Source organism: Grampus griseus (genome assembly GCF_964374135.1).
Source record: "Grampus griseus genome assembly, chromosome: 3".
NCBI lineage: Eukaryota > Metazoa > Chordata > Mammalia > Artiodactyla > Delphinidae > Grampus > Grampus griseus.
In genome coordinates, this window is record NC_139019.1 from 72059676 (window position 1) to 72083506 (window position 23831).

Below are 23831 nucleotides of genomic sequence, written 5' to 3' on the forward strand. Positions count from 1 at the left end.
GTATTTTTAGGTTATCCAAGTGCAACTAACTGATGCCTCTGGTGGTGGTACTATTGGGTTAGATCGAGTGGCAAATATTACTATTCCTGCCAATGATAACCCTTATGGTACAGTAGCCTTTGTTCAGTCGGTTTATCGTGTTCAAGAGCCTCTGGAGAGAAGTTCCTGTGCTAACATAACTGTCAGGAGAAGGTATATGAGATGTGGCTGCTTGTATCCGGCGGGGGAGGGGGGCGGTGATGGAACTTGTGGGGTGGTGGGAAAGGATCTCTTACACAGTCAAATAAAGTTTGGTAGTTTTTGTAGAATGTAAATTATTTTATAGGTTGTTATAATTTGTTAATTGAATTATGCCTATTAATATAAAGAGCTCATTGTATCTATCATACCTTTTATTAGTGAAATGGATTATACATCATTGGGCTTTGTAGCCCCAGACACTTATTGCTTTAATTGGTGATGTGTTTGAATTAGAACTTGAATACAACTGGCTTCTAAATTAAAGAATATTCAGATGCCATATGAAGTGGTTGACTTTCAGGTTCCATTTTGTCTGGATTTCTCTTGTGAGACAGCATCCAGTTCACTGAGCTCCTTCAGAAATAAAAAATAGCTGGTCTTGCTTGTGACCTTGTGGCAAGTAGTTACATTTCCTTAAAATGTACTCAATGTTGGTATCATTGTTACTTTGTTTCAGTGAAAGCTAGTAATGAAGATTCATTTTCTAAGTCTTTGAAAATTCTGAAATGGATATGATTTGCATATGGTGCAAGATATTTTCATAGCTTGGTTAAAAATAAGTAGTATTTGATTGAAAATGAGCCAGATTTCCTTACATGAGAAAACATAATGCGAAAGACAAATGTTATTAAGAAACATGGTTGTGTTTGCGCTAGTACTTTATCCACTTAAAAAAAAAAAAGTGAAAACCACCATCAGCATTCTCTTCTCTATTATGTAATCCACAGATGGCTTTGAGTGCTTAACCTGTCTTTTAATTGTCACTCCACATTTTAGCGGAGGGCGCTTTGGTCGGCTGTTGTTGTTCTACAGTACTTCCGATATTGATGTAGTGGCTCTTGCAGTTGAGGAGGGTCAAGACTTACTGTCCTACTATGAATCGCCAATTCAAGGGGTGCCTGACCCACTTTGGAGAACTTGGGTGAATGTCTCTGCAATGGGGGAACCCCAGTACACCTGTGCCACTTTGTGCCTCAAAGAACACGCATGCTCAGCGTTTTCCTTTCTCGGTGCTTCTGAAGGCCCCCAATGTTTTTGGATGACATCGTGGATCAGCCCAACCATGAACAACTCAGACTTCTGGACCTACAAGAAAAACATGACCAGGGTAGCGTCTCTTTTTAGCAGTCAGGCTGTGGCTGGTAGTGACTACGAGCCTGTGACAAGGCAATGGGCCGTAATGCTGGAAGGTGATGAATTTGCAAATCTCACAGTTTCTATTCTTCCCGACGATTTCCCAGAGATGGATGAGAGTTTCCTAATTTCTCTCCTTGAAGTTCATCTTATGAACATCACAGCCAGTCTTAAAAACCAACCAACCATAGGACAGCCAAATACTTCTACAGTTGTCATAGCATTAAATGGTGATGCCTTTGGAGTGTTTGTGATCTACGGTATTAGTCCCAATACCTCAGAAGATGGCTTATATATTGAAGTTCAGGAGCGGCCCCAAACCACAGTGGAGATGATGATCCACAGGACAGGGGGCAGCTTAGGTCAGGTGACAGTCCAATGGCGTGTTGTTGGTGGAACAGCTATTGAAGGTTTAGATTTTATAGGTGCTGGAGACATTCTGACTTTTGCTGAAGGTGAGTTATGGTTCTAAATGGATTTCAGTTCCCCCTGGTAAAGTCGTTATAGTCAGTTTTTATGACAAGATTCATATGAATTCTTACTGTATACATTCTTGCTAATGTGTACAAGTGAATGATGGTTTTGAAATAGTAGTAGTTGGCTTGTTAATGGTTGACATGACATATGTAGGCCCATGGCATAGGGCCCTACATGTGTATCTTTTCTAGTTTATTAAAAAGATTTTCAGGGAATGTGAGAATTTTATCCCTTTTATGTGTGGTAGCAGAGCCTTCAAGGAAGTGTAGAGGCAGCTCTAAAGCAACTTTTAATTTTGTAAGGGAAGTTACAAGAATGAGCCGGGTAGCTACAACCAAATGTGGGTAAGGAGTATTGGTAGCTAGGAAAATGGGTACTAACTGGGAAGCTTTGTCATATGCACTAGACAAACCAGGATAAACCTCCAAAGAAAATAATTTGTAAGTATAAATAGCATAAACTTTGGTGACTTGATTCATATTAAATTAAGACTAGTGGTAGATCAACTTATAATACTGTTCTTAGACTTGGATGGGACCACTATTTAAAATTTTCATGAACAATGAAATTGCAGAGAACTTGGACGATAATTAGAATTAGGGTCAGATTCACTGATTCTTTTCCAGGGTTGGTTGAATCATTTATATTTGAAAATTTCAAAAGTTTATATATTTAAAATAGTTTTCTTGGGTAGAAGAACGATATCTTTACTGAGATCATTATTTAAATCCTGATTTAGGCAATTATAAATTCCATATAGTTTTTTAACATAGTGTTTTTCTGATTGAAAAGTAATATTTATTCATGAAAACTTCAGGTTATACAACAAAATGAAGGAAGTAAATGTTACTCACAATTCCATATCTTAGAGCATTCATTCATTGCATCTTTTATCATTTAATTTTAATGCATATACTTTTTTGGAAACAGTAGTCAGGGATCATGATACATATAGATTATATACTTTTTGAAACATCTAATAAACATTATATTTTAGAGTAAGTTTTTAAAATAGTATAAAACTTCTCAAAAATGATTGTTTCCTAGTAAATGATTTTGGGAACGATGGAATAATGATATGCTTGATGTATGGGTTTGTGTGTGTGCACAGGTTAGTAACTGGTAACATTTCTCCCTATTTCAAAGGAAATATTGAACTTTGAGGAGGGAGTGGAGATGAAAATTTAAAGTTAGGTTTTTTTAATGGCTTTGGTAACAATAAAGAAGCTATCATATAAAGTAGTGGCATTATACAAATTAGTATTACCTTGAATTGTAACTTTAGAATCACACGAAATGGACTATATTTTATAGTTAACCTAGATTCTCAGATAACATACACTCTCTTGAGGCAGTCTTGACACTGAATTGATAAAATATACCAGGGTCGCGCGAGAGAGAACATGAATTCACATCCATTTTCTCCTTTCTCCTGCCTTTTCTCACCCTTTCAACATCTTTCCAGAAAGTGGCAAAGAATTAGATGGGGAACACTGTAGGTGAACAGCAGAAGCAGTGTTGGGTTTGGGGGTTTTCAGTGATGCCCTATCTACTAGTGGGGTCCTAGACCAAATTGCAAAGTAGATTGCTTGGCCCTTGTTGCTGTTATGTGTCCCTTTGAATTCCTTTTCTGCCTCCTTCCCTTATTGCCCGAATCCTGGAGACTAGTATTTGATGTTGTCATCTCATCTGGCTCCCCGAAGACTTATCCCATTTATGTGGGTTCTCTTGCTCAGAATTTACCATCCTTTTCTGTTTCCCATTTTGACCACTATTCCCTAAGTGTTCCTGGTCTTTCAGGGAAGTTTTGGTTTGATTACCTGAAAATCATTCATGGTAACGCCAAAATGAGAATGAGACCCCACTTTCTAGAGGGATCAGTTTCTAAACAGTAGATGCTTCAGAACCTCTTCCCCTAGCTAGGTCATGGTTCTAGGCTAAAGACCAGGAAGTAAAACCATGATTCCTTGAAATAATTCTACCCTTTAACTTTCCATAATTCAAAATGTCCTTTTCCACAATCTGCCCATATTAATGAAATTTTTACAGTGTTTTATAGGTGAAAGGGTATACATACTTACATACAACATTTGCTTATAGTGGCACTAATATTACTCATGGTATTGAACTGTTATAATTCACTCATGTATTTTTACTTAACTTTTTTCTTTGAAAGAAGTTATCTTGGACCTTTGTGAATTCTCTATTGATGATTTTCTTACTTGGGTTTTATTCCATTAATTCTTTATAGGTGAAACCAAAAAGATAGCCATTTTAACCATTTTGGATGACTCTGAGCCAGAGGATGATGAAAGCATCATAGTCAGCTTGGTGTACACCGAAGGCGGAAGTAGAATTTTGCCCAGTTCCGACACCGTCAGAGTGAACATTTTGGCCAACGACAATGTGGCAGGAGTCGTTAGCTTTCAGACTGCTTCCAGATCTGTCATAGGTCATGAAGGTGGGTTCCTTTCTTTGTTGAGCACATTCATTCTCTTTTCCATGGATGTCATTTTTTGTCTAGTTTTTTAAAGTTTCCCATTTTAAAAATTCTTCCATTATTTTGTACAGCTGGGTGTGTTAATGTACAGGGAGCTTATTTGGGAGAGGGCTGTATAGGGAACTGTTTAACTAGATTTAGGAGACTCGCAGATTGGTATTGTGTTCTAGCTTGCCGCTCCCCACTAGTGTGATTTTGATGAAATTGGTCAAACCTAGGATGCTCAGCTTTCTCATCTGTTAAATGAAGGGAAATACTACTTCCTTCGTAGGTTTCTGTGTGAGGATTAAGTGGATAAATGTAAAGTGCTTAGCATAGTTCTGGGCACATAGTGTATATGTGCTCAGTGGTAGCTGTTGATGTTAAATGGTGAAATATTGGCTCTCTGTTCAAAAAAAAAATAGCAGTTTCTGATCAGTGAATATTTTAGCTTGGATTTTATATGTTTGTATATTTTATGAACAAAGTGCCAAACAAGAAAAAAATTATACAATGTCCTCTTTTCCCGTAAAAAAACAGTAATTTCCATGAATCTTAATATTTTACATCATCTATAGGGTTTACATTTATAGGCTACTTTTTGTTTAAACCATTATAGCAGTGTTTTTGTCTTTGAATAAGTCTGTTTGAGATAAAACTGTTATTTATAGTCTGTTTCCCTATAATTTGTGTTTAAAATTAAAAAATAATTGTACCTAAAAGAGTTAAGAAATGAAAAGGATATAGATCATGCATTTGGACTTCGACTTTATGGATGAGAAAACTGAGACAGAGAGATTAAGTGACTGGACAGAATCATACAGCTAGTTAGTGACTGTGCTGGAAACTGAATGCATTTTAGTGTGCATCACCTTTTACCTTACTGTACTCCCAACTTGCAAGTTTATTTAACTTAATGCAAATATCTGAGCCATTTTCCAATACTCTTTCCTTTTATTAACGGTTTAAAAGCTCATGCTGTCATAGCAATAGTGAGTAAAAGTGACTAACAAATTGCTATAAGTCAATCTAAAGACAGATCATCAACTCTTGAAAAATTATTTGTAGTATAATACAAGTAAAAAGTCACTGGAAGATAAGTTAATCTCAATAATAATGAAAACAACAATAACACTTATTGAGTGTTTTCTGCATGCCAGACATTTTACATCCATCATTTCACTTAATTTTGACAGGGCTATGAAGTGGGTATGACGATATACACCAGTTTTTCACACAAGGAAACTGAATGTTAGAGAGATTACCCAGCACATAGTTATTCATGGTGGGGCTTAAACCTAGTGCTGTCTGAATCCAGAGCTTACGCTATAGGGCACCTTGTGAGAAGAAACTTGTTTTGCTTGAACTTACATCTACTGCAGAACCTGACAATGCAGGAACGTTGGGTAAATATTTCAGGATTTGAGTTGGAAGAATAATGAATTTGAGTAACAGTGTCCATGTGAGAGGAGGAAATTTGGTGAAAGAATCTGACTCTATCTTAAGCTAGGGGTGGAAATTGGATTTTTAGAGATAATCGTTGAAATCAGGAAAATTAAAGATCTAAAATTAAGATCTTAGTGGATAGAGGGAGAAAAGCAAGTTGTCAAGGATGGAGCTATGTGGGGCACCAGGGTAAGGTGCTGGGACAGGCAAAAGGCAAAGGGGAAAGGGGAAAGAAGGCTCTGCCAGAGAGGTGGGAAGAGACCAAAATAAGAATGTGTTTTCATTAGTTATCAGAAGAAAGTAACCAGCGTGTCTCGTAATACATGGGCAACGAGTGAGATTAGATTCCCAAATGGGCTAGAGGGAACAGTAGTAACTGCAGAGGAATTGTAAAGGAAAACTTGGCATGGAAAGCAAATAACTAAGGATAACAAAAGACAGGACTGTAGAAGCCTTGGGGGCAGTGCTCCTCAAAGTACGGTCCTCAAGCTGACATCTGCACACAAAGTGTTTGCTTTTTGTTTGTGACAAGATAAGTTTGAAAATGGAAAGAATCTTTTCTAGAGACTTTTATAACGATTTCATTTTGCTGTGATATCCAAAAGTGATATCTATGGGCTTACATTTTGTATGTGTGTTCTTTTTGCCATTTAACTTATCTAGTCATTTATTTTATTGTGTTTTACAAAAATGTCAGTTTATGATAGATCAAGGAAAACAAAACAAAACAAAAAACAGACAAAAACCCCTTGTCTGGGACTTCCTGGTGGTCCAATGGTTAAGAATCCACCTGCCAATGCAGGGGACACAGGTTCGACCCCTGGTCTGGGAAGATCCACATGCTGCAGGGCAGCTAAGCCCGTGCGCTCTAGAGCCCGTACACTGCAACTACTGAGCTCACGTGCTACAACTACAGAAGCCCATGTGCCTAGAGCCAGTGCTCCGCAACAAGAGAAGCCACCGCAATGACGTACACCACAACAAAGAGTAGTCCCCGCTCACTGCAACTAGAGAAAGCCTGTGTGCAGCAACAAAGACCCAGTGCAGCCAAAAAAAAAAAAAAAAAAAGTGCTCAAAGCAGAATAAAGGCAACCCAGAATTCTATACTAGTGAAAACATTTGTCAAGAATGAAAGTGAAATAAAGATATTTTCAGATAAAAGAAAACTAAAAAAAAGTATTAAAACAAAACCAAATCTCGTCCTTCACTGCATTAGGGGTGAGAAGCACTACCTTAGGGGATATTCTGTTTGTTGGCTCTGTGAGCAAGGAAAGGAGAAAAATTGGTGAAACCAGATTAAAGCGTAGAGTATTTTGGACTTGCTTTGTTTTGTTGAAGAAATATAGAGAAGAAGGCGATGTAGAAGAAGAGAAGAAAAGTGTTAGTGGCATGGGGGTGGGAATAAATAAGTTCAGGGACCAGAAAGGATTAGATTTAAGGGAGGACACAGAGCTGGACTAGGTATGTGATTTTCAGCAATATGATGGGATTTTTTTTTTTTTTAAGAATACAAAAGTATTTGGATGTCCAGGATCACTTGAAGGGCATTTTAACCGTAAAGGATCTAGCGTCATTACATGCGTCCTATGGAGGTCTGGGTGGTGACAGTGGTGGTGGGTTGGAGGCTCTGAAGAAACCCAGGCTCTTGTGCTGAGCACCAAGTCATCTTGGGGAAACTGCAGGGTCTTGGCACCTGTGTTCTCTTTCACTGGAACGAACTTAACACCTGAAAACCAGATTGTGGTCTCTTTAGTCTCCAACAGCTAAATATCTGCAGGGGATGCAAAGAGAAAAAATGATTAGTCATTAAAACACGTGGTCCAAACGTGTTATTGGTTTATCATATCAAAAGCATATCCTATCTGCTTCATCGTATCAATCTATGAGCATGAGTTTGGTACAGGAAATAGAACAATGAATTGCTTTCATTAATCAGTACTCCCTAGAATTTTTACATTTTCTAAATAAAAATTGGTAGGAATTTCTATTTTTTTAAATTTACTTTTCTTTCCCTTTTCTCCTAAACCTTTTCCTAGAGTCTAAATTAATTTTCTTTTTTCAAAAACATTATGTCTAACCTCAAGAATTCAGTATTTTGTGCATGTATTCTTTGTATTACTGCAAAATTGCATAGAGAAATGTATATCAAGCAGATGTTTACAAAAATGAAAACTTCATGGTGTTTCTTCAAAGATAACTGCTAAAGAAATGGGGTAAAAAAATCATGCCATGTAGGCTTTTGACAGTGTTAACATTGCTTTTGACTTAGTGTTGGAGTTTCATTTATGTGATTAGATTTAAAATGTGGACAATGCTGAATTTCTGGCTCTAGAATACATTTTCATTTCATGGGGAGGAATTGCCTTAGTGTTTAACAGTGTTTTGAATTCTGTAGAATCCTATTTCTACATTTTTGTCCTAAAGCAATTGGACAGATGCCCAGTGGTAAATATTACTTTCTTTCAAATGTAGTGGGCAGACTTTAGAAATATAGGACAATAGATTTTTACTGTGGTTGCAAAGTATGTATAAATGTGCTCTTTATAAATCTGTGTTAAACGTTTCACTTCACACATCTCTGCAGCAGCATAATCATTATGTCATGTTCAATGGATTTAAAATTTCTCCTTTTCTCAGAGACAGCATGTATTTTTTCTAGGTAAAGATTTGAACAAGAGATGTGATTCTTTAAAAATATATCTTGAACTGCTGTATTAGAAACACTCAACTATTTTTCTTATTGACAGTTTGTGTTTCATATTATCCCTGTAATTGTTTTAAGTTATTTTCTATTAATTGTAGAGCACAATCAGTTTGGATGGTTCCTGTATACCACATATACATGAATCTATTAAAATATATTTCCTGTATTTTAGTTTTCCATTATTTTTGTACACATTGTAGTTGACGTTTATCTTTGTAAAAACAATCCTGATTTGTTTTAGGAAGAAATACACGAAATACTCTGGGTTATTAAAATTAATTTTATATTCATATTATTTGTGTTAGGCTAGGTCTAGAACCCATATGATAGATCTTCCTCTTTTTTGGTCTTTTATGGCCACGCCACGTGGCATGTAGGATCTTAGTTCTCAGACCAGGGATCGAACCCATGCCCCCTGCAGTGGAAGTGTGAAGTCTTAACCACTGGACTGCCAGGGAAATCCTTTTTGTTTTTGGTCTTAGATCTTCTGCTTAAAGTTAAAATGTATCACCGATTTTTTGGTGGACTCTAGATTTCATATCAAGATGATCTTACAGGAATTAGACTCTTTAGTGGGGGAGGGCCCTCTCTAGGTCTTCATTCTGGGCAAAAACTAGAAGGCAGTGTGGTAAAATATTGGCTATCTGAAAATTTTACCTTCCTTCTTTAGGACCTATCTTCTGTCCTTCCCTCGTATTTAGAAGACTGAGCACTTGTTTCTAATTTTTTCCTTTTCCTATGTTCTTTGACTTCTCCTCTAGGTAGAAGGTAGCTTTCTGGTAATTCTTCCTAGAAGGCTTTTTTTTAAAAAAAATAAATAAATATATTTATTTTTTTATTTATCTTTGGCTGTGTTGGGTCTTTGTTGCTGAGTGCAGGTTTTCTCTAGTTGCGGTGAGCGGGGGCTACTCTTTGTTATGGTGTGTGGGTTTCTCACTGCGGTGGCTTCTCTTGTTGCAGAGCACGGGCTCTAGGTGCATGGGCTTCAGTAGTTGTGGCTCGCGGGCTCTAGAGCGCAGGCTCAGTAGTTGTGGCACACGGGCTTGGTTGCTCCATGGCATGTGGGATCTTCCTGGACTAGGGGTCGAACCCTTGTCCCCTGCATTGGCAGGCGGATTCTTAACCACTGCACCACCAGGGAAGTCCCTAGAAGGCATTTTAAATGGACCTGATTCTTGGCAGTCTGCCTTAAAGAGGCAGTTAATACCTCTATTTTGATTCTTAGGAAAATCTTCACACTATTTATGCTGTTGACGTGATTTTTAATAGGCTCATGAAATTATGTGTTTAAGGAATACTTGGTTTACCTTTTATTTGTGTGTGTGTTGTGCTTCAAATTGTGTTTCTTGTAATATTTTCTTGCAAGTTAAATTCTTGCATGGTAACATTAAATTTTCAAAGGTGATATTAAGTGGTATTAGACTGAGCATTTTAAAATTTATTTATTTATTTATTTATTTATTTATTTATTTATTTATTTATTTATTTATGGCTGTGTTGGGTCTTCGTTTCTGTGCGAGGGCTTTCTCTAGTTGTGGCAAGCAGGGGCCACTCTTTGTTGTTTTTTTTTTTTTGGCGGTACGCGGGCCTCTCACTGTTGTGGCCTCTCCCGTTGCGGAGCATAGGCTCCGGACGTGCAGGCTCAGCGGCCATGGTTCACGGGCCTAGTTGCTCCGCTGCATGTGGGATCTTCCCGGACTGGGGCACGAACCTGTGTCTCCTGCATCGGCAGGCGGACTCTCAACCACTGCGCCACCAGGGAAGCCCGGGGGGCCACTCTTCATCATGGTGTGGGGGCCTCTCACTATCGCAGTCTCTCTTGTTGTGGAGCGCAGGCTCCAGATGCGCAGGCTCAGTAGTTGTGGCTCACGGGCCCAGTTGCTCTGCGGCATGTGGGATCCTCCCAGACCAGGGCTTGAACCCGTGTCCCCTGCATTGGTAGGCAGACTCTCAACCACTGCGCCACCAGGGAAGCCCTAGACTGAGCATTTTTACATGTAATAAGTTTGTAGGAGGATTTTACTTTTTTCTCTCCTTAGCATTTCATTTTTAGTTTTGCCTTTAATGGTGTATTTATTCCCAAATCTCTATGTACCATCTTACAACCATAATTATTTTTATTATGATATTTACAGGTTCCCCTTCAATATGGATTTTCATTGACCTACATTTTTTTTTTTTTTGCCACTTGTATTCCCACTGCATTTTTAGCACTTGTTCAAACTTCTATAATTTTCATTTTGAAATATTACTGGGTTTTGTGATTTAAAAAAAAATTGAAAACCATGACTCTATACCTTTTTATTTGGGTCACCAGACAACACTGTAGACGAAAGAGCTTAATAACTCCAAGGTTCTCTCTCTGCCATTCAGTAATAAACCCTTGAGAAATTCTGCCTGGTATACAATAGAGAGACTCCAGCATTTCATTTTAGTGCCTGTGTTTTATTCATATGAGTTATATAAGTATAAAAATTTTAAATGGCATGGCAATTATGGCTGATTGTACCCATTCTTTCAGTTATATCCTATCTTCGGACACTCTTATTTCTAATAACATATCCTTTATGTTTCAATAAAAACATCCAAGTCATAGTCTGCTATTGTGATAGCAATTAAAAATTTTTTTTTGTACTGAAATATTTTAAAATGTATACATTAAACATTGAACTGTTTTAGGAAATTTTATTTAGAAGTCTGTTTTTGCTTTCTTATATTTTCTGCTGTCCCAAAATAATTTATGTAATAAATGTATTAAAGTTATGTATGCTTAAATTTAGTATGAAAATTTTATTTTGTTTTTTAGTAATTGAAATAAGATAATCTCTAAATTAATGAATTTATGATATTTTAAGAAACCTTTCTATTAGAAATAATTATTTAATTTTATTATTTAAAACATTTAAAAAACTGTGGTAGTTAAAACGTATTTGGAAAGGGTGTTTATATTTTACTGTGTTATTGCTACTCTCCTCATTTAAAAGTGTCAGAAGTGTGTATTTATTTAGATAACTAAGTAAAAGTGATATTTTTAATGAACATGCATGGATTTCAACTATACGTCTATGCTATAAGGATGTGTTCTTTAAAGCCTTTTAAACATGAATTCATTTATCTTTTAACAATTATTAGTTTTTAGTAATATAGTTCATTAATGTACCTCCACTTCTGTTCATCATCATAAAATTTTTGAATTCAGCATACTTTCAGCAAGACACATGGCCATCACCAGTACTCCCTAGGAGCTTACTTTTCAATTCCAGCAATTTAGAAGAAATGACTTTTATGATTTTCTTCAATTTTACAAAATATTACATGAGGATAAAAGCCAGGAATGGAAAGTATCTAAAATGCCTCATTTATCCAGGAAGGATAGCTGTAACTTTGGTGAAGTTACAGAGGTTGATATACAGATTTGACACCTTTCCTTTGTATTTCTTTCTATAAAACAAAATCATTGATGGTATATGTAAGTTACAATTTCAAGAAATGTGATTTTCAGGTATTTGCAAGCATTTTTATGCATGCATTATGTAAAATCACATTGCATACCAGTGTAAGGAATTTTTGTCCTTTTGGGAAGTGAAGGAAGAATTTACTTGTGTTATTACTAGTTTTGACCACGAGGACTTAATTATTTTCTTTAATTTACAGAACATTTATGTTCTGGTGCATGTTTTGGAGTGAATAAAAGTTTGTGTTTTCCATTTTAGCATGTGCTTTTGTAACTTTTACATGTTAAACTTCCTGAAGTTCTACTAAATGGAAGTATTTAGAAGTGGAATAAACAATAATGTGTTGATAAACAATAAGCATGTATAAAGCTTCTAGAAAATTGCAAACAGAACAGCTTTGTAATATTCTTAGAAAAGGTACTGTAGTAGTTGCATGTTTGGGATTTGGGTTTTGTTGACTTCAAATGTTAAGCTCATTTTACACTAAACATTCATCAATCTGTACATTTCACCTGCAGGAGAAATTTTACAATTCCATGTGATGAGAACACCCCCTGGTCGAGGAAATGTTACTGTTAACTGGAAAATTATTGGGCAAAACCTAGAACTCAATTTTGCTAACTTTACCGGACAACTCTTCTTTCCTGAGGTAATACCACCAAGAAAAGCTTTACTGCAATATCTGGAGGTAACTGTGTTTTGTGAGGAAAATGGGAAAACTCTGATTATGTAATACAAAGATTAATAGAGATCCATGAGGGAGCTGCTTCCTTAGAAACCTAAAGGAAGAACATTACTCAAAGAATTTCTAAGACTTAAGGAGGGGGTTTGTTTTTCCATATGTACTAGGTAGATCTCCTTTAAGGAAACAGAAAAAGTTGACTTTGTATTTGAGACAAGCCCTCTTGTTGCTTTCTTGCCCTCCCACTGTTGGTTTCAACTGTGTCATTAAGAAGATGATTACTGCTTGTCCCTCTTCTCTTACCCCTCACTGTCTTGGAACTTTCAATGCACTTGGAACTTAAATGTTTCACTGCTATGAAACAGCAAATATAGCCTGAGAAACAAATGTCTTTTTATCTTCTGTTCACACAGTGTTTTTGAGGTTACATTTAAAAGCTCTTGCTGACAGTTTGAAAGAAGATGATTGGTGGAAAATAACTATAAGAAAGCAGTTCTTGGGTAGAAAGTTAGCACTACTTTATTGTTTCTCTTCGTCTTCTCTTCTCCACGCTCACTTGATATGAATTCCTGTTTGGTAAATTGTTTCATTCTTTTTCTCTTCATTTTCACTCCCTCAATATTAAGCCTAACCCCTATAACCTTCTGCCTTGAGGACTACATTTGACTTCTAATAACTGGTTTCCCTACAACACTGGTCTTCTTTTCCATACTCCAGTTTTTCCCATTAACCACATAGAAATCTCTCCAACTTATTGCTTTGTCTGGAATTTTCAATAGGGCTACATTGCTCACTAGATAAGATCTATATTCATGAGCTCAGCACTCAAAATCTTCCACAGTTGTTCCCTATCTACTTTAAGCCTGTTTTCTTATGAGTCAGTGGTTTTTTATTTAATTTATTTTTTAAGCCACAGAACACTTTGTTTAAGTGAAAATATAGTTGGATGCACAATTTATAAGGCCAGTAAAAGCAGGAGTTAGTTTGTGCTCAGTGACAGTAGAGGGATGAATTTCTTTCTGTTTGACATAGGGGTCATTGAATAAAACAATATCTGTGCATCTGTTGGATGACAATATTCCTGAGGAGAAAGAAGTATACCAGGTCATTCTGTATGATGTCAGGACACAAGGTAATGCAGAATTTAATTAAATTATTTTTCCGGTGTATTATTCTTTTCAGAAAAAAATAATAGTTGCTGTCTCTATATTTAACAGTTAGATGCATAGCGATTTTATAAATGTTATTTAAATATCGTCTGCCCCATAACATTTAGATCCAAAAGAATTAGCTCAGAATGAAAATACTTATCTTTATGGATTCAAGTTAAAACCTCTAAAAATTTTGCTGAATATTTCCTATGGAGTAAAATATATTTCCAAAGGTAGAATTTAATGAAATTAATTTTATGCTAAGCTGACCAATTTGGATTCTGGATCAGTTTTATGGATAAATTAGATTTACTAATTTGAGCAAGTTATCTGGGTATTTTCCTCAGTTTCTAATCAATTTCTGTAATTCAGATGACCAGTATAGCACATAATGACAATAATAGGTCAAGCCAAAAAAAAAAAAAAAAATTTGCTATCTAAGAAGAAAAAAAAACTAAAAGGTAACTTCTGTTTTTCACACTGAAGATTTCTGTTAGAGGAGTGAAAGTAACCACTTTCTGGTTACTTTAATATGTTTCAAAAAGTGGGGTTATATTTTAAGTATTTAGAAGTTAAGGTCAAGTCACTGTTAGATTTCTTGTGGTCCCTGACTTTCTTAGGAGTTCCACCAGCAGGAACTGCTCTGCTTGATGCTCAAGGATATGCAGCTGTTCTGACCGTAGAAGCCAGTGATGAACCACATGGAGTGTTAAGTTTTGCTCTTTCATCAAGATTTGTTTTGCTACAGGAGGCTAACATGACAATTCAGCTTTTCATCAACAGAGAATTTGGATCTCTAGGTTTGTGTTACTCTAGAATGAATGGAGTTTCCAGGCAGGTGCTTTTTTAATATTCTACTAGGGTGGATGAAAGCCATTGCTAGAATAAATCAGGGACAGGAAAACAATTAATATTTCTTAATTCAGGACAGGATTTTATAGCTTCTTTATTTTTGAAAGATTAAACGAATTTATCTAGTGTCACAGAATGCTGTGCAACAAACAATCATAAACTCTCAGCAGCATATGGTAATGGGCCAGCTGTGGGTCCACTGAGTCTGGGCTTGGCTAGGGTGGCTGTATTCCACGTGTCTCTCATTCTTCTCCTGGAACCAGTAGAGGCATAAGAAGGCAAGCAAAAACACGCCAGACCCCATGAGGTCTAGGCTCAGAACTAGCGCACCATCACTTTTACCTTGTAGCCCAAATAAGTCACACAGTCAAACTCAAAGTAGAGGTAGGCAGGGATGCCTTGCCCACAGTGCAACATCACTGAGCCATTACATGGTAAAGGCCAAGAACAGAGGAAGGGGTGAAGAATTGGGGCCAATAATACAGCTACTGACGTGCTTTTAGGAAAGTCAACAAGTTCATAATGAGATACTATTTTTTAATTTTAAATAATTTAAAAATCCCTTCCCATCCAATTCAATTAGGAGCCATTAATGTCACATATACCACAGTTCCTGGAATGTTGAGTCTAAAGAACCAAACAGAAGGAAACCTAGCTGAGCCAAATGTTGACTTTGTCCCAGTAATTGGCTTTCTGATTTTAGAAGAAGGGGCAACAGCAGCAGCCATCAACATTACTATACTTGAGGTAAAACGCTTATTTTGCTATTACTGTATTAAACGCGAATAACCAGATAAAAAGTAGAAGTTGATTAAATGTTCTGGTGTCTTTAAATCAACTTATTTCTTTTTGTGACTTTTTTTTTTTTTTTAAATTACACAGGGGATTCTTTTCTTGTCTAGATAGGCTGGTCTGTTGTTGTGTATTTTATCACAGAAACAACTTGTGATAAAGAAAATTTCCTTAGGGCAGTCCCGTTTAAGATGTCATTGGCCTAAGAGATTCCAAAGGAGCATTTTGATTACTCCAAAGGATTCATTGGACCAGCAAAGCCATGTAGCTCAGCGACTTAGTTGTTAGGACCGGTTAAATTAGAGATAGTGAGAAACTCACTAGAGGCTGATGGTATAAAATGTGATTATGGTCAAACTTAAAGTAGTCATTTCTGACTGAAATTGTGTTTTAAATGATTTTTCATGTTGGGAAATCTTGTGTTGTTTTGGGACTTAGTGTTTCAACTACTTAAATTCATTTCCAAGAAGTTTATGAAAATAGTACATATGGAGAGGGTAGGACATGGTGTGTGGGGTGGAGGGGTAGGGGAAGGGAGAAAGAGAATGAATATTGCCTTAGAAAAATAATTTTCAGTTACTATGTATTTTGGGGTTCTATTTTTTCAAGTTTTAATTTTCTCAGAGGCCTTTTACTTTTACAAAATTATAAGTACTGTAAACCATCTACCATCTGAAATCAGTAATTCTTATTTTGTTGATTACTGTGGCACTGTGACCTAATATGGTAGTATGAGAACTCTAAAGCCGTAAGGTGAAGGGTAATGTTATTTCAGTACATGACATACAACACAAGGTTCCATAAAACTTTAAGGTAAGTCTTCTTCCAAATATATAATCTATTAATGTAATTGAATACAAATAAATGGATTATTCCTTAGATACGTTAGTTTTTTTTTGTTGTTGTTGTTTTTTGTGGTACGCGGGCCTCTCACTGTTGTGGCCTCTCCCGCTGTGGAGCACAGGCTCTGGACGCGCAGGCTCAGCAGCTATGGCTCATGGGCCCAGCTGCTCCGCGGCATGTGGGATCTTCCCGGACCGAGGCACGAACCCTTGTCCCCTGCATCGGCAGGCGGACTCTCAACCACTGCGCCACCAGGGAAGCCCGATACGTTAGTTTTTAAAGCAGAAAATATATAGCCACCTTCAGAGGTCTGGTTTACAGTCTTGTTTTATGAACACACGGTTTCAAAGTTTCCTTTTTTCTCCCCAGGTTTTTGCAGTCGTTTCTGTTCTCAGAGTAGCACAAGATTAAGAGACTGTAAGCCTGTATTTACAGAAATAAGCCAGCCTGGGGCATGATAGGGGAGAGTTGTTGCATGGAGGTGGGGAACAGTGCGGGTAGGTTGGGGACAGTCCCTTTTACATCGCTGATTCTGTAACTCACATTTGTCCCGGTTTTACAGAAGATAGAAACTGTGACCTTCATTTTCTTATTTTTTCACATGCCAACACATCTCCATTAAATACAATGAAGAGAGAGGTGTATGTACTAATATTATATATTCATATATATACATTGGGTTTCTATGTCACAATATTGTTGGCTGTCTGGTTACTACTGATGTGGGTTTTGCTCGTCCTCATGTTTTGAGCAGCTGCCTTATTAGTGATTAATAGTAATATTGTATTAAAATTAACCATCACAAATATCTGTCACTTTGTAGGGACTCTCTCTAGGCCAGGTACTCCATACACATTATTTTTAATCATTATTAAAATCCCCAAAGTAGCAGTTACTTCCCTCATTATAAAGATGCCGGAATTGAGGCCTTAAAATTTAAGTAACTCACCTAAAATTACAGAAAGTTGGTACCAGTTCTCTTTGACTGCAAAGCCTATATTTTTCCCATAGTATTATTCTATTCCTCATTCTAATCATTGGATTAGAATCATTTTTTTAAGGTAATTAAAAAGGTAATTAAGGTAATTAAAAATATTTAGCTCTTATTATATTTAAGGTATACTAAGTTTGTGTATTTATATAATTGGTTTACATATTATATTAGTCCAGGTAAAAAATGATATAATATTAGCAGTTTCATGTGGTTCAACCTAATAACCTATACAACCAGGTGTAAGTTTAATAATTTTATGTTTCTTTAAAAATTTCAGCTTTACTGAAGTATAATTAACCAGCACTGTATGGTAAACTTATGTAGAATCTAAAAAATATATAAAATTATAAGATATTTGAAGTGTATATTCTGTTGATTTGATATATGTTTACATTGTGAAAGAATTCCCCACATCTAGTTAATTAACACATCCATCACCTCATGTATTTATCTTTTTTTGTGTGTGAGAACATTTAAGTTCTGTTGTCCCAGCAAATTTAAATTGTACAGTACAGTGTTGTCAACTATAGTCACCATGTTTTACCTTAGATCCTCAGGCCTTACTCATCTTACAGCTGAGTTTGTACTCTTTTACCAATCCCTCCCTATTCCCCCCTGCAACCCCAGCCCAGCCACTGGCAACCAGTTTTCTGCGCTCTGTTTTTACGCGTATGACTTTATTTTAGATTCCACACCATGCAGTATGTCTTCCTCTGTCTGGCTTATTTTGCTTAGCATGATGCCCTCAGGGTCCATCCGTGTTGTTAAAAATGGAAAGATTTCCTTCTTTCTTGTGGCTGAATAATATTCCATTTTATATATATACCACATCTTATCCATTCATCTGTTGATGGACACTTGGGTTGTTTCCATAACTTTGCTGCCGTGAATAATGCTGCAGTGAACATGGGAGTGCAGATACCGCTTCACTATTGTGTTTTCATTCCCTTTGGATAAATACCCAGGTGTGGGATTGCTGGTAGTTCTATTTTTAAGTTTCTGAGGAACCTTCATATTGTTTTGCACAGTGGCTGCACCAATTTACATTCCCACCAACAGTGTGAAGGGTTCTTCTTTTTCCACATTCTCACCAACACTTACCTCTTGTCTTTTTGATAATAGCCATTCTAATAAATGTAAGGCGAGGTCTCATTGTGGTTTTGACTTGCATTTCTATGAGGATTAGTGATGTTGAGCATCTTTTAATGTACAGGTCGGCCGTTTGTATTTCCTCCTTGGAAAAATTTCTATTCTGTCCCTCTTCATTTTAAATCAGATTATTTGTTGTTTTGCTATTGAGTTGTATGACTTTTTAAGATAAATTTTGGATATGTATGATTTGCAAATATTTTCTCCCATTCCGTAGGTCGCCTTTTCTTTTGTTGATGTTTTCTTTTGCTGTGCAGAAGCTTTTCAGTTTGATATAGTCCCACTTGTTTATTTTTGCTTTTATTGCTTTTGCTTTTAGTGTTAAATCCAAAAAATCATTGCCAAGACATGTTTATTTTTTCTGATTTAAATCTTTTCTACTCTATGTTTGCATTTTATCTTTTCTGTATACTATTTAAATATATATATTTATATTTAAAAGATAATTTTTCAAAACAGCTTGTAAGGTAATTAATTTGAGAGCATAATTATAGATAATATAATGGGTGTAATTTTTGCAGGACGATGTACCAGAACTAGAAGAATATTTCCTTGTGAATTTAACTTATGTGGAACTTATCATGGCTCCTTTAACTTCATTTCCTCCTAGACTAGGTATGATGGGCTTTTTTGTTTGTTTCTGTTTACTCACTGCAAACGAAGTAAAGTTTCTTCATTTTTTAATCAGAAGTGATCATTGTGAAGTTTGCTAATGTCAGCTATATGTGTAAATATGTGAGCTTTTAGATTTATTTAAATTTAAAGACCATCATATATTGTAGCTTTGTACATTGGACAGCATAAAGAAATTTAAAAATTGTGTGATGCTTTTTAAACATTACAGTTATTTTATAACCAAATTTGTAATCTTCAAAATAGAATTAGTTCTTATGAAGGCATTTTCCTTTTAATATTTAATTTGCTATTTTCATTAGATCTCCAAACTCTCAGATGTTTTTATTTTCTCTTAGATTGAGTAGGGTGTTTGTTTGCTGTGTTCTCTGCTTCTTTTTTGACTTTTTATCTCTTTCTTTTCATGCTTTAGAAAAGACTCAGTTAATTCATTACAGACTGAAAGGTAAAACTTGAACCTTAGTACAACTTTATGTAGATTACTTTAAAAAGATATATTCCTATTATTAAAACACAAACTCTTGCTTACAATTTGGACATTTGATATTGGAAATTTTGTCTGCAAGTTTTAGGTGTGACGGCCTAGTGGGGGTTGGTGGTGAGTTGCCCTGAAATAGCCTGCTCCCCATCCCCTGGTTAGAACAGCGGTCCCCAACCTTTTTGGCGACAGATACCGGTTTTGTGGAAGATAATTTTTCCAAGGACCAGGGCGGGGGTGGGGATGGTTTTGGGATGATTCAAGCATATTACGTTTATTGTGCACTTTATTTCTATTATTATTACATTGTAATATATAATGAAATAATTATAGAACTCACCATAATGCAGAATCAGTGGAAGCCCTGAGCTTGTTTCACTTGCCACTCACTGATACGGTTTTTTTTTTTTTTTACATCTTTATTGGAGTATAATTGCTTTATAATGGTGTGTTAGTTTCTGCTTTATAACACAGTGAATCAGCTATACATATACATACATCCCCATATCTCCTCCGTCTTGCATCTCCCTCCCACCCTGCCTATCCCACCGTTCTAGGTGGTCACAAAGCACCGAGCTGATCTCCCTGTGCTATGTGGCTGCTTCCCACTAGCTATCTATTTTACATTTGGTAGTATATATAAGTCCATGCCACTCTCTCATTTCGTCCCAGCTTACCCTTCCCCCTTCCCGTGTCCTCAGGTCCATTCTCTACATCTGCGTCTTTATTCCTGTCCTGCCGCTAGGTTCTTCAGAACCACTTTTTTTTTTTTTTTTTTAAGATTCCATATATATGTTAGCATATGGTATTTGTTTTTTTCTTTCTGACTTACTTCACTCTGTATGACAGTCTCTAGGCCCATCCACCTCACTAAAAATAACTCAATTTTGTTTCTTTTTAAGGCTGAGTAATATTCCATTGTATATATGTGCCACATCTTCTTTAACTGATAGGGTTTTGATATTAGTCTGCAAGCAATTGATTTATTATGATCTCTGTGTAGTCAAACCTCTCTGCTAATGATAATCTGTATTTGCAGCCACTCCCCAGTGCTAGCATCACTGCCTCAGCTCCGCCTCGGATCATCAGGCATTAGATTCTCACAAGGAGCGCACAACCTATATCCCTCGCATGCGCAGTTTATAGTAGGGCTTGCGCTCCTATGAGAATCTAATGCCGCTGCTGATCTGACAGGAGGTGGAGCTCAGGCGGTAATGCGAGCGATGGTGAGCGGCTGTAAATACAGATGAAGCTTCACTCGCTTACCTGCCTGCCGCTCACCTCCTGCTATGTGGCCTGGTTCCTAACAGGCCACGGACTGCTACTAGTCTGTGGCCTGGGGGTTGGGGACCCCTGGGTTAGAAGGTGCTCTGGGCAGAGGGAAAATTAGTCTGAGTTAAAGGGGGAGAAGCATGGCCCAGAGCAGGGGCCTGAGGAATGGGAGTTCCTCACTCACTTCTGAGGCTCAGTATGACAACTTTGAAAATAGCAAAAGGGAATAATCAGTTTTTAACATATTATTATATTATTACTTGGAAAGTTTCCATTTTTATGCAAAAGAAATATATGATTCCAACAACTAGTCTGTTTACATCAAGCAATTATTACAAGTTAATTATTGTTCACACTAAGAAAACTGACAGAGTACATCATATTTCCTTACACTCAGAGGTAATTTGAATAGTTTAACTTTTGATAAGTGCTTTCTAATGCTCCTGTTTCAAGTGCTTTGTATATTAGTACCATTATTCCTTATGTTTGCCCATTTTATAGATGGGGGAGCTGAGCTAAGTGCCATGCCGAGGTCAAACAGCTAGGAACTGGTGGGGCTGGGCTTGTGCTCTGTAGCTTCTAGCTTGATGGGCACAAATCCTGATTTTATATTCTTTCTTCAACGTTGTTGATCCCTTCACTCAGAGAGAATTCCACTTTCCTTACCCATTCTTCACCCAGACAGCTGTCATACGTATCCGAGAGTAAGGTGGACCTTCTGAAATTTAAAAGATAAAGGATGAACATACTAAAGAACAGAACAAAACAGTTACAGGGTTAGTTACTATTTCAGGACTGAATAATGGATATTGGTAACATACTGAGCTTGGTGGACAGAATACAGAATAAAAAGGGATAAGAGAAATTTACTTTAAGCTTAGTCTTTATTCCACCTAACCTTCCCCCATCTTTCCTACCTTCTCAACTTCTGTTTGTATCCCTGTATCTCTGTCTCTTTTTCACACCTGTATTTTTCTCTGCAGCACATCCTGCCTTTCTCTTCCCATTTTTTTCCCTCCTCTTTCTACTCCTTGCAACTATCCCCATTTTCCTTTCCTCTTGAAATGGATTAAAATAATAGAAATTAACCGTAGCTTCAGTTGCTTATTTTATACTGTTCTCAGTTGATTAGATTTCTGTAAGTCAGTGGTTCTTGTTAGCAGAAGTTTCCTCATTCACATGTTATTAAGTATTTATGTCTTATTTTCTTAAACGTCTTTTGAGTAATGTTGGCAATACCTCTATGTTAGGAATTATATAATACCAAAGGTCTTTAAATTCTATATCAACGAATTCTCTTTTTAACTACTTACATTTATTTAAAGGTATGTTTCTGTGCTTTTTCAGATTCAGAGGGCTTGACTGCACAAATTATTATTGATGCCAATGACGGTGCTCGAGGCATGATTGAGTGGCAACAGAGCAGGTAAACCGAAGCCTGCGTAAGAGCCCTTTTCTGAGTTTCAGATTCTCTACTATCTACTGAATAAAAGCTTATAAGGAAAAATGAATGTATTCTTTTTATTATAGATTTGAAGTAAACGAAACCCAAAGAAGTTTAACATTGGTAGCCCAGAGGAGCAAAGGGACTCTTGGCCACGTTTCCTTGTTTGTATATGCCCAGAATTTGGAAGCACAGCTGGGGCTGGATTACGTCTTTACCGCAATGGTGAACTCATTGAGAATTATAGTGATTTAGGCCCTGTAAATAAGTTAATCTTGAAATAATAAACTACTGTATATTCCATAGTAAATTAGGGCAGAAGATTTCCACATGGTGGAATAGCTCTCTTCACTATTTTGGTAAATTCTATAAATTAAACTTTCAGTACTGTTTTAAAGATTCTTCTGTATTTTACTTCATTCATTATTTTATTGTAATATTTGATACCCACTTCTTATTAATTTACTACCTTATTGTAGTATTTGATACTGGAGAACACACATTATTGTGTTACACAATTTATATCATTAGATGACCTTTCCAGAGTGTTTCTTAACGCTTCTTGAAAATGTTAACTCTTCCATTTCTTTGTTTTACTTTACCGAAACACCTTTAGTGTTTGAAAATGTTTATCTTGTCTCTTCGTGCCTTTTACTGCTTAGTCAAATGTTTCCTTTCTTCCTGCACAACTTCTACTTTTTAAACTTAATATTGTCAGTTTAAATAAAAAGAGGTCATGAAAAAGTAAGGGAAAAATACTGTAAATAGATTAGTTCACATTCAAAAGTATATTGTATTTATTTCCAAACATTTAAAAAAAACTCAGAGTGTATTTAAATATAATACTGCTACTTTTACTTTTTTGACCAGATTCTTCATTTTGCTAATGGAGAAAGGTATAAACATGTTGACATCATGATTCTTGATGATGACATTCCGGAAGGAGATGAAGCATTTCAGCTGATTTTAACAAATCCTTCTCCTGGACTGGAGCTGGGGGAAAATATAATAGGTAATTAATGATTTCTTATACACAGCTCCTTTTCACCCCTTCACTCCTGAGTGAGCCACAGGCTATGGGTGATGCACTGACACCATCCGCCGCAGTCACACATTAGCATTTTACAATTTTTTTCATGTAGGTCTTATTTTTTACTTTGATTGCTAGGTATTGTTGCTATTATGAACGAGGTCTGTTTTTATTATATTTTTAAATGGTTATACCTGATATATAGAGGTATTACAATAATCTTTTTGAATGCATGCTCCAAAGCAGACTTCCTAGCTTTGAGTGCCAGTACTGCCACATCCTAACTTGTGAATTTCCACAGATTGCCTGTCTGTGCTTCAATCATCAGTTCTTAAAATGAGAATGATAATATAATCAACCCCATAGGGTTATTGTGAGAATTAAATGAGTTAATAATATAGGTTAAGCAACTTGTAATATCTCAGTAGTATTAGTTGTTGTTTCGGCTATTATTATTAACATTATTAGTAGTGGTGGTAGAAAGTAGAAAGCTCTTGATTTCTGAAGGTTACTCACCTTATATTTTAAACTCTTATAATAGTTCTAATAATTTTTTTCTCTTGCCTTTTCTAAGAA

At 36.3% G+C, this 23831-nt stretch overlaps 1 protein-coding gene across 1 annotated transcript in view; it reads left to right on the plus strand.

The window, feature by feature from the left end:
• The window catches only part of ADGRV1 (adhesion G protein-coupled receptor V1), a gene marked incomplete at its 5' end in the record, with an annotated part of 563397 nt that overhangs the window by 128040 nt on the left and 411526 nt on the right, over positions 1-23831 (plus strand). Inside the window, 11 exons of the mRNA XM_082650308.1 lie at positions 11-192; positions 1018-1829; positions 4103-4312; positions 12454-12584; positions 13650-13749; positions 14389-14568; positions 15204-15367; positions 18920-19013; positions 22129-22207; positions 22312-22450; positions 23096-23237. Of these exons, the coding sequence (XP_082506434.1) occupies positions 11-192; positions 1018-1829; positions 4103-4312; positions 12454-12584; positions 13650-13749; positions 14389-14568; positions 15204-15367; positions 18920-19013; positions 22129-22207; positions 22312-22450; positions 23096-23237 (2233 nt within the window). The remainder of the gene's footprint in view (positions 1-10; positions 193-1017; positions 1830-4102; positions 4313-12453; positions 12585-13649; positions 13750-14388; positions 14569-15203; positions 15368-18919; positions 19014-22128; positions 22208-22311; positions 22451-23095; positions 23238-23831) is intronic.